At 47.5% G+C, this 19,100-nt stretch overlaps 1 protein-coding gene across 5 annotated transcripts in view; it reads right to left on the reverse strand.

Annotated features, from left to right (window-relative positions):
• LOC117424605 (regulatory-associated protein of mTOR) overlaps nucleotides 1-19,100 on the reverse strand; it is an 84,725-nt gene that overhangs the window by 20,491 nt on the left and 45,134 nt on the right. For all 5 annotated transcript variants that reach the window (XM_058992227.1, XM_034041122.3, XM_058992226.1 and 2 more), the window contains exons 8-21: nucleotides 16,517-16,617; nucleotides 16,021-16,165; nucleotides 14,207-14,282; nucleotides 12,077-12,178; nucleotides 9,560-9,643; nucleotides 8,812-8,922; nucleotides 8,270-8,344; nucleotides 8,048-8,113; nucleotides 7,704-7,895; nucleotides 6,181-6,321; nucleotides 5,951-6,071; nucleotides 5,708-5,848; nucleotides 5,371-5,526; nucleotides 1,113-1,231 (exon numbers count right to left, since the gene is read on the reverse strand). In XM_058992227.1, coding sequence (XP_058848210.1) covers nucleotides 1,113-1,231; nucleotides 5,371-5,526; nucleotides 5,708-5,848; nucleotides 5,951-6,071; nucleotides 6,181-6,321; nucleotides 7,704-7,895; nucleotides 8,048-8,113; nucleotides 8,270-8,344; nucleotides 8,812-8,922; nucleotides 9,560-9,643; nucleotides 12,077-12,178; nucleotides 14,207-14,282; nucleotides 16,021-16,165; nucleotides 16,517-16,617 — 1,630 coding nt within the window. The remainder of the gene's footprint in view (nucleotides 1-1,112; nucleotides 1,232-5,370; nucleotides 5,527-5,707; nucleotides 5,849-5,950; nucleotides 6,072-6,180; nucleotides 6,322-7,703; nucleotides 7,896-8,047; nucleotides 8,114-8,269; nucleotides 8,345-8,811; nucleotides 8,923-9,559; nucleotides 9,644-12,076; nucleotides 12,179-14,206; nucleotides 14,283-16,020; nucleotides 16,166-16,516; nucleotides 16,618-19,100) is intronic.

The following is a 19,100-nucleotide window of genomic DNA, read 5'->3' on the forward strand; positions in this document are numbered from 1 at the left end:
CAATGGTTATCCCTCATACAGAGTTATTTCTACAAGGTGTTTTTTTCACTTTGCAGAGCCCCTCTGGGGGCTGTCAGGGGCTCCCCAGGAGAGACACTCTTCTGATAAACACTTTTACAACTTCCATCACATCTCCTTCCTGTTCAATCATTTAGCAGCCAGGACTTGCCAGGAATATACTTAACACTTTTCACAATTCCATCCTCCTCCAATTCCTCTGATTCAGTCATTACACCCACAGCTAGAACACACTCAATGGGAGGATGTGTAGTGATATTAAAAAAAAAAAAAATTGCACATTTTCTAAAGGACTGTTTTTTTCCTATGATAGCGTACGTGATCATCTCGGATTTGTTGGGAGTTAACTTTTCTTTAAACATTTCTTTTCCAGTTAAAGTTTGAACATGCAGGCAGGCGAGTGATGGTTTTGCGAGTCTAGCTTTATGTGAACGAGAGGTTTCCCCTATACAGCAATTTTTTTCCTCCTGTATATTCTCTCCAGCCAGATTAAAGCAATCCAAGTCTAGATCAATGTCAGTCTTCTGTGTTTTAAGATACTGCAAAAACCCTTTAGAGGTCTTGAACAGAAAGCAGCTCTGAAGTGTAGTTACCCTGAGCAGAAAAAATGGGCTTTGATCGCTAAAACGGAGCAGAAAATGAATGGAATATTATCAGGAGGGAAAAGTTTGGAGAGAAGAGTTGAAATTATTGCAGGGCTGTTATATTCACTGTATTATATCTATTGTAACCAAATCAAGGAAATAATTTGTTTTATCCTGGAGAAATACTTTATTGTACATGTGTGTAGGGCTGTATTTCCAAAGCTCAAGTTAGAAAGTGAGAAAGTGTTTAATTTAATGGCCATCTTGTATGGAGGGGCTTCAGGGAGCCATCCCTGCTTAATTGCCTTTGCACAAGCTAAACTGCTTCCATCCCACAGAGGAGCAGTAATGCAGGGCTTGGCTGGGGCTGTTCTGAGAAAGGCTGCTCCCGCCTCTCTCCTCTGGTCTACTACACACTTTCCAGGGAGGAAGAGAGACAGAAGATTAAGAAGTGTCGGTACGAGAAAGGGAAGCCAGTCCTGAGATGAGAGCACGCAGGGACTGCACTACCTTGTATGCAATGCTGTTGAGCACCTTCATGGCCAGGTCATACACTTCAGGGTACGGGTCAGCGGCCAGGTGGAGCAGCACCCTCCAGATCTGGGTGTAAACACTGTTAAAGGACACCCCTGCAACACAAAAAGGACCCAATTACTGTACCTGCAGATCACATCATTGCTGTCAAATGCTAACTTGTGGGCACTTGGCCTGACCCCAATACATCATCAAGAACTTACTTCAAACACAAAATTATGGATTCTGAAGTGGAGCAAACTACCAAGAATGAGAACATGCAAGACAATGGGCAGTTAGCATTCCACAGCTAAAGAGAGAGAAGCTATAAGGAAAATGATAGCATCACAATACAGCATACAGTATGAGCGACTCACAATGACTGCAATCATTAAGAACACATTGAAGAGGCACTGTGTACAGAACCTTGTGAGGCGTGACCGTGACAATACGGAAAGCTGCTCTGCGTTAGCATGGCCATGTGTAAGGGCTGCACTCCTGAAGTCCCTTGTGAGAGGCGTGCAGACTGAACGAGGGCAGCCGCTGCTCCGAAGCCTGCCTGCCTGTAACAGGAACGGCAGCTGTGAGCAGCGCTCCAGCCTGAGCTCTGCTGATCTGTATGCATGGGGCACGTTCTCTCTGTGACTGTGTAGGTTATGCAAGGACTGCGGGGAACCATGAAAGGCTTGCTGCTGAGGAGAGGTGCTGAGCGCTCCTTTTCAGCTACGGGATTGTTAACACATGCAGCCCCAGCCTGGACATCGAAACAGCTCACTGCACGCACACACCCCCACTGACATTGAAACAGCTCACTGCACGCACACACCCCCACTGACATCGAAACAGCTCACTGCACGCACACACGGACGCACGCACATGCTCACACCCCCCCACTGACATCGAAACAGCTCACTGCACGCACACACGCACATGCTCACACCCCCCCCACTGACATCGAAACAGCTCACTGCACGCACACACCCCCACTGACATCGAAACAGCTCACTGCACGCACACACCCCCACTGACATCGAAACAGCTCACTGCACGCACACACCCCCACTGACATCGAAACAGCTCACTGCACGCACACACCCCCACTGACATCGAAACAGCTCACTGCACGCACACACGCACATGCTCACCCCACCACTGACATCGAAACAGCTCACTGCATGCACGCACGCACATGCTCACACACCCCAACTGACATTGAAACAGCTCACTGCACGCACACACATGCTCACACACACACACACACCCCCACTGACACCAACACCCTCACACACACACCGACATCCTCACACACACACTGACACTCTCACACCAGTGGTGGAAATGATGCTCAAAAAGGCACACCTGAGCTTGTTAACTGTACACTGTGGCTAATCAAGCTTGTACGTAAACCTGGAATGTGTGAAACAGCTATGCAATAGGAGTCTTATTTCCATCCCCGCACACACACACACACACACACACACACACACACACACACACACACAACACACACTTCACAAGCCCAGTCCTGCTCCACGGGCAGGGCAGGGCGGGGGATGGGAGGAGGGGCACCTAAAAGCACCCGCTTGAGAAGAAAGGTAATTATTCAAATGCTTCAGGCAATTTGAAATTATGTCAAAATAAATGATATTATAATGAATTTATAATCAAGTGATGTGCTGAGAAAATGCATTTCAATTCGAATTAGCATAATCATAGTGTTGAGAAGAATGAAAAAAAAGATTACATTAAAACAAAGACAGAGCATTAAACAGCCATAATGGAGAAGCACTCATTAGGAGTTTGTGTGTGTGGGACACCGGCTGATGATGTTGTTCTGTTTCTAAATAATGAATCTGTAACAGATGCACAGACATGGTAAAACAATTGCAAGCAGCAGTGTGGATAACAAGCTCGCTGGCATTCAAGTAGAAACGAGAGCGCACTGATCACAGAGCTCAGGGTTCACCCCGGGCTGCCCTGCTAAGTGGCTGTCGCCACCCAGCTGAAAAACCCAGCCCTGTCTTGCAGACGCTACCGTGCCTTTAACGGTAAGGATTGATAGTGCTGCTAGCAGACTAGATCACTTGCGAGCGCTGGGTGGGAACAATAAATCTTAGAACCACACGTTCCTGTTACGTCTTGATATTAGATTTAACCAAGCAGACAGCTGAAGGGGTGTGTTTTCCGTTTTAAGCACTTCGAGAGGCAGAAACATTAAAATGATGGCTAAAAAAAAAATAACCTCTTATTTTCGAAGCCAAATGATGAACGTGGAAATTACCGAAACGAAATGGATGATGAAAAAGAAAAATGCAGAAAATGAAAAAGAGCAACCTGACACAGTCAAGGAAGAGCAACTTGTAGACAGCAAACTGGAAGAACAGAAGAGGGGCAGAGTAAGTACAAAAAGAAACATTGTGCAAGCTGTGCCAGAAACACTAAAGGGATTGCAAAGGATTGTCTTAATATATATTTAAGGTAAGGCCATTTTATTTTTCCCAGCTATACAGAATTATTCCTGGGGAGAATCCTGGAGCTGCTCCCTGCGGTCCTTACCCCAGTCATGAAGAAGTTCTGCCACTACATGCCTCACTGTATTCTCATCAATACGGAGAAACAAGCCCCAGCATTGAGACACACAGTGCAGCCCCACCACCCCCTCTCTCAACACATCGTAGCACATGAGTGTGAAACAGATGTTTCTAAAAGGACACGTACCAGTGCTGCAGTGAGCAGTCCCGGGATACACACTGTGAGAGATGGGCATTGTGTTCACTGTGGGTAAGCTGGTATTGTATCAACTGTCACAACACAAAGTATGTATGGACGGCAGCTAACTGCGGGCCATCGATGCATGACGTTAGGATTCTGTTTACAGCACAACAGGACTTCTACTCACATTCAGCCTCAGTGTTCAGCATGTACTGTAATTCAGCTTAAAAAACGAAGTACACAGTAGTACACAGTATAAAACGTAACACCATCAGCAATACCGCCTTCAAAGCGCGACCCCACTGCTGCTGCTGCTCTCTGCTCAGCCTCTCAGGGCATCCGGATTGATAAAACAGGGAGGAGATTTCCTCCTTAGTAATTTGAGGGCTATCTCAAAGCTGAGACTTTTTCATTATCACAGATTATGCAAAGTCACCAGAATATGTGCTCAGCGGGGGTCTGTAAGGAATTATTATATTGAAATTCATGTTGTGTTATGAATTTTAAAGTGCTTGCATAACCTGCTCTCATTTACACACCAATCAGTAAACAAGGTCTGAGAAATCTCTGCGTATGAAGCAGCTGTTGAAATGCAGCGATCTGAGAAGAGTAGGGGGCCAGGAAGGCTGTGTGATGTGGGGGTTACCCACTCTGGAACAGCGAGGAGAGGGGGGTACAGGCTATAGAAGAGTGACGAGAGGGGGGGGGTACAGGCTATAGAAGAGTGACGAGAGGGGGGGTACAGGCTATAGAAGAGTGACGAGAGGGGGGGTACAGGCTATAGAAGAGTGAGGAGAGGGGGTACAGGCTATATAAGAGTGAGGAGAGGGGGGGTACAGGCTATAGAAGAGTGAGGAGAGGGGAGTACAGGCTATAGAAGAGTGACGAGAGGGGGGGTACAGGCTATAGAAGAGTGACGAGAGGGGGGGTACAGGCTATAAAATAGTGAGGAGAGGGGGAGTACAGGCTATAGAAGAGTGAGGAGAGGGGGGGTACAGGCTATAGAAGAGTGAGGAGAGGGGAGTACAGGCTATAGAAGAGTGAGGAGAGGGGGGGTACAGGCTATAGAAGAGTGAGGAGAGGGGGGGTACAGGCTATAGAAGAGTGATGAGAGGGGGGTACAGACTAGAAAAAGTGAGGAGTGTGGAAGTTACCCACTTTAGAGCAGTGAGGAGTGTGGAAGTTACCCACTTTAGAGCAGCATGGGGATTCTGTTCATTCTCGTGCAGTGGAGTCCCATTCCTCTGGGGGACAGCAGGCAGTAAACGGGTTATCTAAACTCTCCTGGAAACAGCAGTTGGAATTTCTCAACTAGAGAAAGCGCTCTGAGCCCTACAGGGAGCAAGAGCTTGCATGTCGGGTGAACACATGCTAAGAAGGGAGACATGTCACACCAGTACAGTCCTGCTGTCAACCCAGCCTCCTACCCAATAGAAGCAAGCTCCTGCTTCCTATAAAGGGATCCCCTTCATTACACTCCCGTCTCCAACCCCAGCACCCTAACCCAACCCTAACCCCTGGGTCCCCTGCAGTCTGGACTCACCAATGAGTGAGTTGAGAGAGGAGTAGGAGCTGACCCTCCTCATCTTGTCGATGGTCTCGAAAGACAGGATGTACTCATCGTTGTCGGGGCTGCCCAGCGTGCTGCTCGCACTGCTGCTGGTGCTGAGGTTCCCAGGAGAGAAGGTGACGGAGCCTCCTATTGGCCAGGAGGAAAAAGCGACAGTGAACAGCGAGCCCCCCTCTCTTACCCTCCTCGCTGAGGTTCAGGTTATGCAGCCCCCCTCTCTGCCCTCTCTCCCGTGTCTTACCCCTCCTCGCTGAGGTTCAGGTTCTGCAGCCCCCCTGCACTCAGAGCCCCCCTCTCTCCCGTGTCTTACCCTCCTCGCTGAGGTTCAGGTTCTGCAGGCTCTTGTTGAGGTTGCGCACTGTCGTGGCGGCCCGGATGTTCCCATACGAGCTGACAGAGCGAAGGCGTGGAATGGCAGGACTGTCCCTCACCGGGGTCAGGTTTCCAGCCTCTGAGCACAAAACACAGGATTATCAATAATCATTTTTAGCACAATAATTGATCTAACAGACTAACAGATCATGGTCCAGCCCCAGTTCTCTATAGCAGGTACCTGTGGTGCTGGCGGGAGAGGACACAGCATAGTTCCTCTCCTCCTCCATGAACTGCAGAGCCACGGTGCAGAAGTTGCTCTCGTACTGAACCACCAGGTGACTGAGCGCCACAACCAGCTCCTGCAGGAAAACAGCAAGTAGAGAGAGGGGATCAGGCGAGCGTTAACCCCAAACACTGCCCAGAGACCCAGGACACGATGCCAGGACAGCCCTTCAGCTGCTCACCCACCTTGCGCACCACAGGGCTGCCGTCGTTGAGGAGCTGCGCCAGCATCATTGCCACGTTGTGGTCGATCGTGGTCGAGTGGTCTGTCCGCTCAGCCGAGTTCCCCACGAAGGAGCCCAGGGCAAAGACCGCGGCACAGCGGACCTGTAGGGAAGCAGTGAGGATCGAGGACATTTACTGTATAGCCTGTGAGCTACTTTACATTGGAAGCACGTACCATACCCTCGTGCATACTGTATATAAAGCAGATCCAATGCCGTGTTCTGCTTGATATGCTCCAGCAGAGCATGCATGTGATAACCTCCTACTGCTGCAGGTTGTAGCGATGAGGGGATTCAAGTCCTTGGAAGGGAGATTTTTTATTCAGTGGCACTAAGGCGTTGTGCAATTGCTGGGTCAAACAATCTTCATTGCGGTTCTTTTTAACAGTGAATTAAGGAGTTAACAAATCTTTTACGCTTCATCCCTTCCATCCCCCCCCCCATATTTTTTTGTACTATCACCACTCACTGTCTGCGCAGCTCATTTAAATCACATTACTGGCAGGAACGCGCCTGCTTCAAACACAAGATAACAAAGTGCCTGGCTCTCCAGCAAGCCCTTCAAAACCACATCACGGAGGAGAGGAGATGGGAGGAAAGGAAAGAAAAGGGGAGGGGAGGGGAGGACTGGCTACTTCACTGCACTGCAGCCCTGCAGACAATACGGGAATGAGTGCCGATTCAGGGAGATGATCAGGCTGCAGCGTGCTGTGTATTCAATCAGAAAGAGGAGGTGTCACAGGAGGGCTGTTCATTTTTCCAGTAATAATACTTCAGAAGAGCGCACAGGAGCACGCTTGTAAGACAGGTCCAGCTCACTCGAGGATGAGGAGCAGAGGAGGGAGGGGGGATATTTTCTCGGAGTTATAATTAACAGTTTCCATGGTGATTTTTCGCAAACCATAACTACACAAAAGCAGCCTCCATTATTCCCCTTTGTTACTGATGCGAGCCCTAATGCTGTGACTGTGTTTTTTAGGAAAGCAAACCCCATTATTAATAATGACCCGTCTCCCACAGCAGGTCGTTTCTGTGGCAGGAGGGCTGAATCATCAAGGGGGAAGGGGGGCTCCTGACAGGTGCTGCTGGCATTATTGCCAGTATGTTTCATTTTAGGTTTAAATAAAAATACTGTTATTCTTTATTGCCTAGAAATGGTGCTATAGTCTTTCTACTGAGCACAAACAGATTTAGACGGGCACTCCCTTATTAAAAAAAAAAAAAAAAAAAGGTTTACCACAATAAATCTGTACAGCAGATTTCCATTGTTAAACTTTGCATTTACCATTGCTTCAAATGTTTTGCCATGTTAACTTGCTTTACAATACCTCTCTGGGCTTTACAATGCTAGCCTATGATTTCCCATGATTTCACTATGCTTTATTACACGTGCTATGCTTTTTACTTCAGTAAACTTCTTAAAGGGGTGTCGCACACAACCATACAGGGAGCTCCCGTTTCCCAAAGCACAGCCCCACCCCGCACCTCTGGAATGGGGTCCGATAGCAAGCTGTAGAGCTTCTCGTGGGCGCTGTCCCGCACGCCGCACCAGCGTGCAGAGTCGAAGTTCTGCCAGATGCGTCCCAGACAGATAGCCACCCACTGGCGCAGGAGCGGGTGAGGGTCATTGAGCTGCTCCAAGCAGATTGCAATGAGATTCCCCTGCAGACAGGCCTCCTGCAGAGAGAGGGGGAGAGAGAAGCAGTCGCTAGCAATGCAGCGCCCCGTCTGGGTCACTCTGTACTGACTTGTGAAGGATCACTGTGAGCACCCTCGTCATTTCCAAAGGGAACTGATCGGATTCTCTCAGATTTCTCCCTCTCGCTCACCTGCCCTGTGTTGTAGCTGTTCACGATCACTGCCAAGATGAAAGCTGCCATAGTCCTGTGCTCCGCCTGGAATATGGAAAAGGAACATTTTTAAAAACGTTACAAAAACCTTCTGCCAAGGGTGGCTGGGTGGTGCAGCCTGCCTATTCGCCTTGCTTTAAACACAAGATCGAAGTTCAAATCGGGTCACAACAGAGATAGAGAGAGAGCCTCCAAACTCACCGGCATGTAGGGGTCCGCCAAGACAGACAGGAAGTACTTGTGGCCGTTGTCCTTCACAAGATCAGCTTGGCACGACTGCAACGACAAACAGTTTGACGAGTGAGGCGCTTGGACCCCCTGCACTGCCCTAACCCTAACCCAGTCTGTAATTTGAACAACAAGCACCCTTGACAACAGATTATTAGAGCAGGGATCAGTCTCCACGGCTTGATCCTAATAGACTCTCAGCATTTACACTGGTATCAGAAAGATCACTCACACAGGCTCCCGGGCTGATAATCCCCAGGATCAGGGGCTACGAAAGAACAAACTAAAAAATGAACGAAGCCACAAGATCTTTCACCTTTCTGAAATGAACACAGAGACATGACCCCCATCTCATTTTCTAGGCTGTCCTACATTAAACCACTGGTGGCTGCGCCAGTAAGGCGTGCTTGCGTTGGTCATGGTGGAGACATAGTAAATAAAATGCAATAGCAATGCCCAGATGAGGCAGAGAGCAGAGGGGAGGGAGAGAGAGGAGGGGAGCGCTGGGTACTCACGCTGTCCACGGCCAGGATTTTGGCCCAGATGAACACCAGCAGTGGCCGCAGCTCCCGCGCTGAACTCTGCAGGAGCTTGAGGACGTAGGGGAAGATCCCGACAGAGAGAGCCTGGGGGAGGGGGAACGAGAGACACTCAGAATCTACTGACAGTGAACATGCACAGAGCTGGAGTAACTGTGTGACTAGATCTGTGATGTTCTTATCATGTGCTGTGGCTAATGTATAGGAAACCAGGCTAGCTGGTGTGAATGGTAAACACCACCATGTGTACGTGTGTGTGTGTGTGTGTGTGTGTGTGTGGGCAGGTATTACTATCAATGTGCGGATAAAACTTGAGAAAATGTCCCCACAAAGATAGTAACTCCTGAAAAAACGACGTTGCAGGGACGGGACGTCCACTTTGTAAATAAAAATATATTGAGAGTCAATGAGAAGTCCCCACAAATATAGGAATGCAAACGTGTGTGTGTGTGTGTGTGTGTGTGTGTGTGTGTGTGTGTGTGTGTGTGTGTTTGTATATTGGCTGGATTTCAGTGTGAGAGCAGGGGATAGAAATAACAAACCTACTGCAAATTGGTTTCACCCATTCCAGGTTTTACTACGGGCTTGATTAGCCCCAGCGTATTGGCAAGAAGCTCACGTGTGTCTTATGAAAAGAGTAAAACCAGGACTGGATCAAAACACTATGCAGCGGGAATCTTCTTTCATCCCCAAGTACAGGGATGAGTGCGAGAATCAGACTCACCAGACTGACGGCCCATGGGCCCAGGTCCAAGAAGCGGCCCAGCAGGTCCAGCGCTCGGAGCCGGTGCACCTGACTCAGGAGGACCTGAAGGAAGACAGGGAGCAGAAACGAGAGTGCTCACTTTCAGCTGCAGACGTGTATCCCGTGAGTACCTCCTCTATACTTTACAGCAAGTGTTCGCCATGTCTCTCTACGCCTGTACAGTATATGCACTTAGACACACTGCATTGTGACCATGATTATCATGTAATGGTTTAGACTGTATGATTATAGAATTCATTACATTATGCTTTCAGACTGTGCTTTCCGGTGGAAAGGATGTGTCCAGAGATTGCCCTGTTCTACTGGAACTCATTTCAGAAACACAAGAAGCAACGGAAGCTGACCAAAGGAATTTTCCCCAGTGGAGACTGAAGCGGCGGGATTAAAGCCACAGCACGCCCTTCACCTTCATCAGCTTTGCCATTATTTGGGAATGACGTCCGAAGCGGCTCGCAGCTCATGAATGAGATCTTCTGCAATCCATGTTTCAGAGGCGGATTAGCAGACAGATGGCAGGCCCGCGCAGCAGAATTAAGCCTGTCCTCTGTATTAATATGCGATGGGCCCAAAAAGCAGGTGAATCCCTGCAGAAGCCTCGTGCCACCGAACAACAGAAACTCAAACACAGAGCAACTGGCAGCGAGGCAGCAATCAGGAGACAGAGCCGGGGGAGAGGGGGTACGGCAAAGACAGATCAACGTGCACAACGGATGTGCAATCTACATATCTACAGCAATAAAAAAATAAGAAAAAAGAGTGATCCATTGAAATAAACAAAGCTGCTAGTTTAAATGCGTTCACACACGGGCTGCACATGACCAACGGTAAAATAAATTCCTCCATTTGGGTTCTGAAACTGACATTTAAAGATGAGAGTTTCATGGAATGACAGCGATAAAACCGAGTCTGAGCCTGGCAGACACACACACAGGCTTCCGACATGCACACACACCTCGCACGTGTATGGCAGGGTAAACCCAGGCCAGCAGGAGCCCACACCACCACTATCTGCACCCCCTTCACAGGCATGTTTAAGATCTGATGAAATTGTGATATGTTGTGATAAGTTGGTGTGGTGCACACAGACACAAAGCACATGAACTCTTTCCAGCACAGCTGCAAAGTAGCTCAGTACAAACTGCAATGTACCACTGGAATCAGAAAGGTCAGGTACTGCCTCAGCCAACATCAATACAGGACACATTCCATTGTTTTTAACCATTCTATGTGCATACAAACAAAGATATATTATTATTGCTTTCGATCTCCAACGACCTTGGTAGATTGAAAGCACTTCCCAGAGGTGCACGACCCTTTACTGATGGGTTATGATACACTGCACAGATTTCATAGCAAAAGTCTCCATCAGCAGCAGCAGCAGCAGGGTGATTTTCTAAGAGCTGAATGTGTCAAAATGTTGCTGTTTGTGCGTGTGTGTGTGTGTGAGGGTGTCAGTGTGTCTGTCTGTCTGTCTGTCTGTGTGTGTCACTGTGTGTGTGTGTGTCTATGTCTGTGTGTGTCTGTGAGTGCATGCGTGTGTCAGCTTGCCAGTCAGTCACTGCAATGCAAACTGTTACCATTTTTGCTTAAATACTGCTGGTGCAAATCTCTCAGACACAAAGTCTACTGTTTAACTGAAGAGAGAAAGCGCAAGACACAATGAATCACGTTGTGGGGTACTAGACCCTTTCAGGGAAGCACCCCAGTCTTCAGGTCTCGTAAGGGTACCCCAGGGGTGCAGTGGGCCGAGGGGGAACCGCACAGTATTATAGCCCATCCCCGTCGTCCCTCAACAGAGAGGAGGAGACAATCTGACAGCTGCTTCTACGGCTGGAGAAAGTGGTTTGTATAAACAAGCAATCAGTCCTAATTAATCCTCACACGCTTTGGTTTTAACGTAAACGGTGTGAAGGCAGAAGCACCATCTGGATCCTAACGTCTGTCATACTGGGGCTCACCCCTCCCCTCCACTGCCCTTTGCCAGCAGGGCTGCCTGCCAGCGCTGTCGTGCTCCGGGCAGGGTGGAGCCTGTGTGTCTAAGTACTGGCGCTTCCCTCCTTAGCAAAAAAGAAACATCTTAAAATGCTGGTGCGGGGGCGGCAGCTGCAGAGTAAAACGGGCAGGATGCAAGCCTTCACAATCTGTTGATCTGCATGCGATATGGAAGATAAGAAAACGCCAATGTAGCAGAGCTTGACAGCGCTTGCTGCTCCTGGCTGTACGAGGGAAGTTGTTGGATGCATGATGGTTGAAGCGTTCTGGTGCATTTACTGCTTGAACATCCCACTCCCACTCCCAGGATCCCCTATCCCCTTCCACCCCCCCCCCCAGGACCCCATATCCCCTACCCCCCCCCCCAGTCCCCGCGACCCCCTATCGCCTACCCCAACCCCCCCCCCCCACCCCCAGTCCCCGCGACCCCCTATCCGACCCCCTATCCCCCCCCCCCCCCCCCCAGTCCCCAGGACCCCCTACCTGCAGCACGATGGGAAGCTGCTCTGGGGGGTTGCGGTTCTCCACTCCCATCGTCAGCCAGACCTGGAAGGCAGTCAGCTGCTCCGCGAAGAAGGGGCTGTGCTGTGGAGAGGACAGGGGGAACAGCAGATCAATCAGAGTGAGGGAGAGAGAGGGAGGGAGAGAGGGGGAGAGACAGAGAGGGAGAGAGGGAGAGGGAGAGGGAGAGAGAGTGAGAAAAACAGAAAGAGAAAGAGAGAGAGAGAGAGAGAGAGATGGGGGAGTCAGCGGGGCAGACCGAGCAAAGAACAGACACTCAGTCCAGTGCTGGGACAGGAGGAATACATTCAATGTTTTGCATTCAATTATATAAACATCACAAATAAGAATAAACTTCACATGGTTCGAACGGGTGAAGAGAACCCTAGATTCAGCAGGGCCTTTACTGTGTACAGTTAGTGGTCTACGGGCCTATAGTATTCTCATATGTGTAGTTTGCGCATGAATGGTACAGTACTTAGGAACCGTTTTTATTCTTCCTGTTGGATAGGGACAGGAATTGATGCAGACCAGGCTGGTTATGCACTGAAATCAGTTATTCAAATCCATTGAACAGATTCACTCATTGAACTGCTTACATCTGGAGAGCATTGTGGCACGGGGCTGTGAAAGCAGGAAGCGAGATGTAACAATACCAATACCAGAGTCTGAATGTCACTTCCAAGGATAGCAAGCCTACACTGCAATAAACGCCCTGACAAGCTGTGCAGCGTCTCTCTGTGCTGCAATTAAACACACAGCTGCTCTAGCAGTGCCTGGACCACACAGCACACAGCTGCTCTAGCAGTGCCTGGACCACACAGCTGCTCTACCAGTGCCTGGACCACACAGCTGCTCTAGCAGTGCCAGGACCACACAGCACACAGCTGCTCTACCAGTGCCTGGACCTCACAGCACACAGCTGCTCTAGCAGTGCAGGCTGATACAGGGTGTGCAGAGCAGCACCCCAGGGACAGTGCAGGCTGATACAGGGTGTGCAGTAACAGCTCCACAGAGATAAGAAGCCGCTGCATACGGCCAGTTACACAACCACTCCGAATCTTTGATGACACAACTACTCAAAAGCTAAACTGCCTTTTTTTTTCTTTCTTAAAGGATTACAGCAGAGCTTACTGATCAAACCACAGCAGGAAATGGCAGAACCTCATTACCTCATGGGGCTCAAGCAGCACACTGGTTATGCAAAAAGTAATTCTGTCTTCTGTAATTCTCTGGAATGTGTGTGTGTGTTTGTGTGTGGGTGTCAGTGTGTGGGTGTCAGTGTGTGGGTCTATTTCAGCCTTTCCTCTGTGCTCTTTCCAGACAGAGTTCACATTTAAAACAGCTGCCTCCCTGCTAGCTCCTGTCCTGAAGGGGGCCCGGTTTCCTGCCTGCTGGACCATGTTCAAGTTATTGGCGTCAAACATCATCAAATAAAACTCATTCGCTTTACAGTGAACCGCGCCGCATTGTACAGCATCCCCTCTGCATGCTGAACAGGTTGTAACAGAAAGAAACACTGATTAGCATGGCAAGGACACACAACCTGTGCTGCACGCATGATCTGCACCATAAAACATGCAAGAAGATTCACATTGTAAGGACACACAACCTGAGCTGCATGCATGATCTGCACATTGAAACATGCAAGAAGCCTGGATTTCTGTTCAGTGTGGTGTAACAAAGGATTAAAAAAACTCACTACATGACAGACTGCTGTGCTTTACATAAAACTTGAATGAGCTACGGAGGAATGTGGACTCACGCTTACAATACAGTCTTTCATCATTCAATAGTTGCAAATAGAGTAATGTGGTGATGTATGAATCATAACTATCTGTATTGTGTATCGTTGATGATACACAATTTCTAGAGTTTTATATTAAATTCAGATTGAAGTTATGGATGACACACAGTTTCCCCTGACTTGCAAACATTCTAACTGTTCTTTGATTTAAACTTTGTCAAGCTTGGAGGTGGGCATCTGGTTTACTTGCCTTTTCAGTGCCAGCAAGGACCTACAGTATTGTCATCCTCAATGTAGACATGTGTGTGTGCGCGTGTGCGTGTGGGTGTGCGTCTGTCTGTCTCTGTGGGTCTTACTGCACTTACCCTGAATGCTGTTCCCTCCTCGATTATCGTGGGAAGCTGAGACAGGCAGATGTCCACTGCCAGGTCCCAGGCCTGCCTGTAAAAGGATACACGGGTGGAAACATCAGTGAAGTGGTACTGATGAGTTAGTAGATGCAGACAGCACACAGAGAGTGGAGAGAGCGCCTCACAGCACACCCACAGTCCAGCCCTGCTTCCCCTCAGCCCCGACACAGGGGGAGTCTAGATATTCAGGGGGTCAGCATGCTTGCATTGTGGTAGGAATTATCAAAGAACACATGGATACAAATCAGAACAGCCGTGACAGAATGGGATAACTAGTCTGCTTATTAACTCAGTAACTAGCCCCATTAATAATAATAACAACAAAGTATTCTAGGATAACAGAAGTATGCAAGTGAATAACAACAATAAATATATATATATATATATATATATATATATATATATATATATATATATATATATATATATATATATATATATATATATATATATATATTATTTAAATGACAGCAGGAATGATCATTATATAAACTATGCAACACACATTATGAGCAGGGTATATCATTATATAAACTGTATGTAACACACATTATGAGCAAGGTATATCATTGTACAAGGCTATATGTAAATACAAGTAGCATTTCTAATTCACACTACACGCTTCAATTGACACCTGAGGCACTTCTTTTGAATCTAAAATTGAATTTACAAGATCACAATCGGAAAGTCATTACAATACTCTGCTTCCCCACAGGAACCAGAGTCCATTAATCTGCTGTCACACTCGCTGACTTCCCCACGAGTACTGAAACCAAAATGCAATGAAAGGATGTGGCTTTTCAAACGAGAAGACTCTTCACTGAGAGTGGCGAGGGAGTGGAGTGGGTTACCTAGTCATGTTGCTGAAGAAGACGACTCTTCTTCACACAGAGAGTGGTGAGGCGATGGAATGGGTTACCTAGTCATGTTGTTGAAGGAGACTCTTCTTCACACAGAGAGTGGTGAGGGGATGGAATGGGTTACCTAGTCATGTTGCTGAAGGAGACTCTTCTTCACACAGAGAGTGGTGAGGTGATGGAATGGGTTACCTAGTCATGTTGCTGAAGGAGACTCTTCTTCACACAGAGAGTGGTGAGGCAATGGAATGGGTTACCTAGTCATGTTGCTGAAGGAGACTCTTCTTCACACAGAGAGTGGTGAGGCGATGGAATGGGTTACCTAGTCATGTTGCTGAGGGAGAATCACTTGAATCCTTTAAGACCCAACTTGACAAAGTTCTGAGATCAATCTGCTACTCGGAACCGGACGAGCACTGATGGGCTGAACGGCCTCCTTGCGTTCGTACATTTTCTTATGCAAGTGATTTTTAAGAGACAGAACGTTGCTGATGAAGCACGACCAAGACGGTCAGTGAGCAGAGATTCACTGAATTCAATCCAGCTTTTCGGTTCTATCATGTGAAGAATATCTATTCACTGTTATCAGAAGAGATATCAAGACAGAACGGAGTAATGCCAGATGAACTTTACTGCACATTCTCATCTAATCTCTCCAATTCAGAACTGCGTTCATCTGCACACAGTACATGTAAATCACCTGCAATAGATTAGTAGAGCTGTCGAGTAGATGCTAACGGCTTCATCAGGGTTGCGTGCTTTATCACTGCTGTATTGCTATTAAACCCTCTATTACTGTATGATTATATTACTGTCTAACTCTCTATATACTGTATCGCTATTCTGCTTGAATCCCCAGTTCTGTGCTGGTGCTGGCAGGGCAGTGCGCTGTAACCCGCGAGGATCACTCACCACATGGCGTGCATGTACGTGGGGGGCAGGCGGGGGCTGCTCACAGGCGTGCAGTTGTACGACCTCATTATCCTCTCGGCCAATAGGAAGTTGCGGAATAAACTGGCAACCAGCAGGTCCTGGCGGAACAGCTTCTGGAACAGGTCTGTGGGCAGAGGAAGGATGTGAGAGCTTCTGGAACAGGTGTGTGAGCAGAGAAGGGCTGTGTATGTGTGTGTGTTGTATGTATACAAGTCTATGTGTATAGGCAAGGAATACTTTGTGCTCCAAAAGTAGTAGAGGAAAGAAGCTTAAGCTTGGATAAAACTGAGCTTAGTAATGTGTGTGTTGTAATGAAGCAAGTTGGAAGCGTACATAAAAATGGCTTTGCTGCAGAAGCCTGAGAAAAGGAAGAACAAGCTAAGAGACGTGGCTGCTTGTATGAACGTTAAAAGGTGTGTGTCAAACAGATGGGTCAGGGTCATTAACCACAGCGTTGAAAGGAGTGCAGCCTCACCTCTGGGCAGCACATTCCAGGCGATGGTGTCGGTGATGGCTGTGAAGATCCAGTTCAGCTCCCCTAGCGGAGTGCGACGGTCATTGAGCCGGCCAGGGATCCTAACAGGAAAGACAGGGAATAAACATCCAGCTTCTACATGCTTTCCAGCCAGTGGGTGTGGATCAAACTGCTAAAGCACAGGCCAGTCGCACAAACCAAACCAGTACACAGCTTGTAAAATGACACTGATAGAATATCCTGAGTTGCAGAATAGATCTATACTGTGAGCTGCTTATAAAGACGCAAGCATAAGGAAGAATCTGCACTTTTTCATTGCCGATTATTTTGCAACGCTAAACCTGTGTTTGGACTGGACGCTGGTGCGGTAAACCTACTTCTGACTGCAAGTCTGTAATGCTTCAAACTCATCACAATATAATAAATTAAAAGAAAAAAAAAAAATCACAAAAGTCGAAAGTGATTGAAAGTGGAAAAAATGAATCCCATTAAAAAGAGTGACGCCTGGATGCAGCGCTAACCGTGGGCGGGAGGCTCAGTTTACACAAGGCTGCTTGCCGAACACACCCAGGAACCCTGTTGGTTCATCCTAAGATTTCCACGGCTGCTCTGAGGATATCAAATTGAACTGAGCAGAAAAGATTCTCCAGCTCAGCACACCTCTAATCCTTCCTTTCACACAACCCAGACTGCAGCGGGACGCAGCCTGGAACCAGGCTCCCACTGCAGGACACCTTGGGGCACAGTAACTCGAGTGCAGCAGCAAAACCTTGCCCTGTGAGCTCTCTTACTGTGCTTAATTAATATGAATTGGTTATTACGGGAGAAGAACCAGGCAGGCATCGACGCACACTGCTGCTGTGTGAACTTACTCAATTATCTGTTCAAAAGAATCAGTAATGAAAGGCAACCTTTCATTTTTTTAAGAAGATAAAATCAATAGGTGTTTTTTTTTTCTCTTCCTGTAATGCTAGTACTGTACCTCTCAACAGTGCATGAGAGAGAGAGAGAGAGAGAGAGAGAGAGAGAGAGAGAGAGAGAGAGAGAGAGAGAGAGAGAGAGAGAGCAGAGAGAGAGCGAGAGGCCTGCAGATAAAACACTTTGGGTCTACTGGTGAAGCTTACCAGGAGCAGCTTTCAGTTCCTCTGTGGTTTTGAATGCAGAAATGTTAAGACTTGCATAATAAACCTTTCTGTTTATTACTTTGTTGTTTTGTGTTTTCATGCATTCCTCTTAGATAATTAGCATTTCATTATCTTGGTTATTAAGCCAGTGTCTGTTATGTGTGCTGCTTTATGTAACTGGCTCCTTGGAAGGAAGCAGCTCTGTCTCACAGCACTACCCTGTTAAGTTTGAATAAAGTTTGATGAAGTTTGTCTCCACGAGGCAGGACCGTGCTGCAGGCTGGCCTTGGGAACAGCTCTGCCAAGGCTGTGATAATGAAACCGTCACTGAAGAGCGAGATCAGGGTTAGAATGAACTTCCTGTTAATGAAACCTTCACTGAAGAGCGAGGTCAGGGTTAGAATGAACTTCCTGTTAATGAAACCTTCACTGAAGAGCGAGGTCAGGGTTAGAATGAACTTCCTGTTAATGAAACCTTCACTGAAGAGCGAGGTCAGGGTTAGAATGAACTTCCTGTTAATGAAACCGTCACTGAAGAGTGAGGTCAGGGTTAGAATGAACTTCCTGTTAATGGAACCTTCACTGAAGAGCGAGGTCAGGGTTAGAATGAACTTCCTGTTAATGAAACCTTCACTGAAGAGCGAGGTCAGGGTTAGAATGAACTTCCTGTTAATGAAACCTTCACTGAAGAGTGAGGTCAGGGTTAGAATGAACTTCCTGTTAATGAAACCTTCACTGAAGAGCGAGGTCAGGGTTAGAATGAACTTCCTGTTAATGAAACCTTCACTGAAGAGCGAGGTCAGGGTTAGAATGAACTTCCTGTTAATGAAACCTTCACTGAAGAGCGAGGTCAGGGTTAGAATGAACTTCCTGTTAATGAAACCTTCACTGAAGAGCGAGGTCAGGGTTAGAATGAACTTCCTGTTAATGAAACCTTCACTGAAGAGCGAGATCAGGGTTGAATACTTATTCAAGCAAGATATTTCAGTTTTTTATTTTTCTTAAAAATATTTCCCAACATAAAACCAATGTCACCTTACAATAATTGATTTTTCAGTGTTTTAAAATAAAATATCAAACAGAACGAAATTTCAATGTACCATTTGTAATTCAGTAATATGAGAGAATTGGACTGAATACTTTTGCAAGGCACTGTATATATAAATAAACGCCCTCCTATATGATTTTGTGACCTTACAGGATCCTCTATTGAGAATGCAGACAGTCGCAGGGATGAAAAAGGACTCAGCAGTCTGCACAGCAGCTTTGCAGGGAGCCTGGATAGATACAGCTTGAGTGGGTTTGTCTCCTAACAACTGGCCCTCGATGCCAAGACCTGGGGCGACTCCTGACCAGTGGCTCAATGACATGAGCAGAGCTTCCTGCCCCACTTTCCACATCACCCTGGAAACTAAACCCAACTCCACAGGACAGCATGGGGATCTGACGAACCCTGGCAC

Source organism: Acipenser ruthenus, chromosome 19 (assembly GCF_902713425.1).
Source record: "Acipenser ruthenus chromosome 19, fAciRut3.2 maternal haplotype, whole genome shotgun sequence".
In the NCBI taxonomy this organism is placed as follows: Eukaryota; Metazoa; Chordata; class Actinopteri; order Acipenseriformes; family Acipenseridae; genus Acipenser; species Acipenser ruthenus.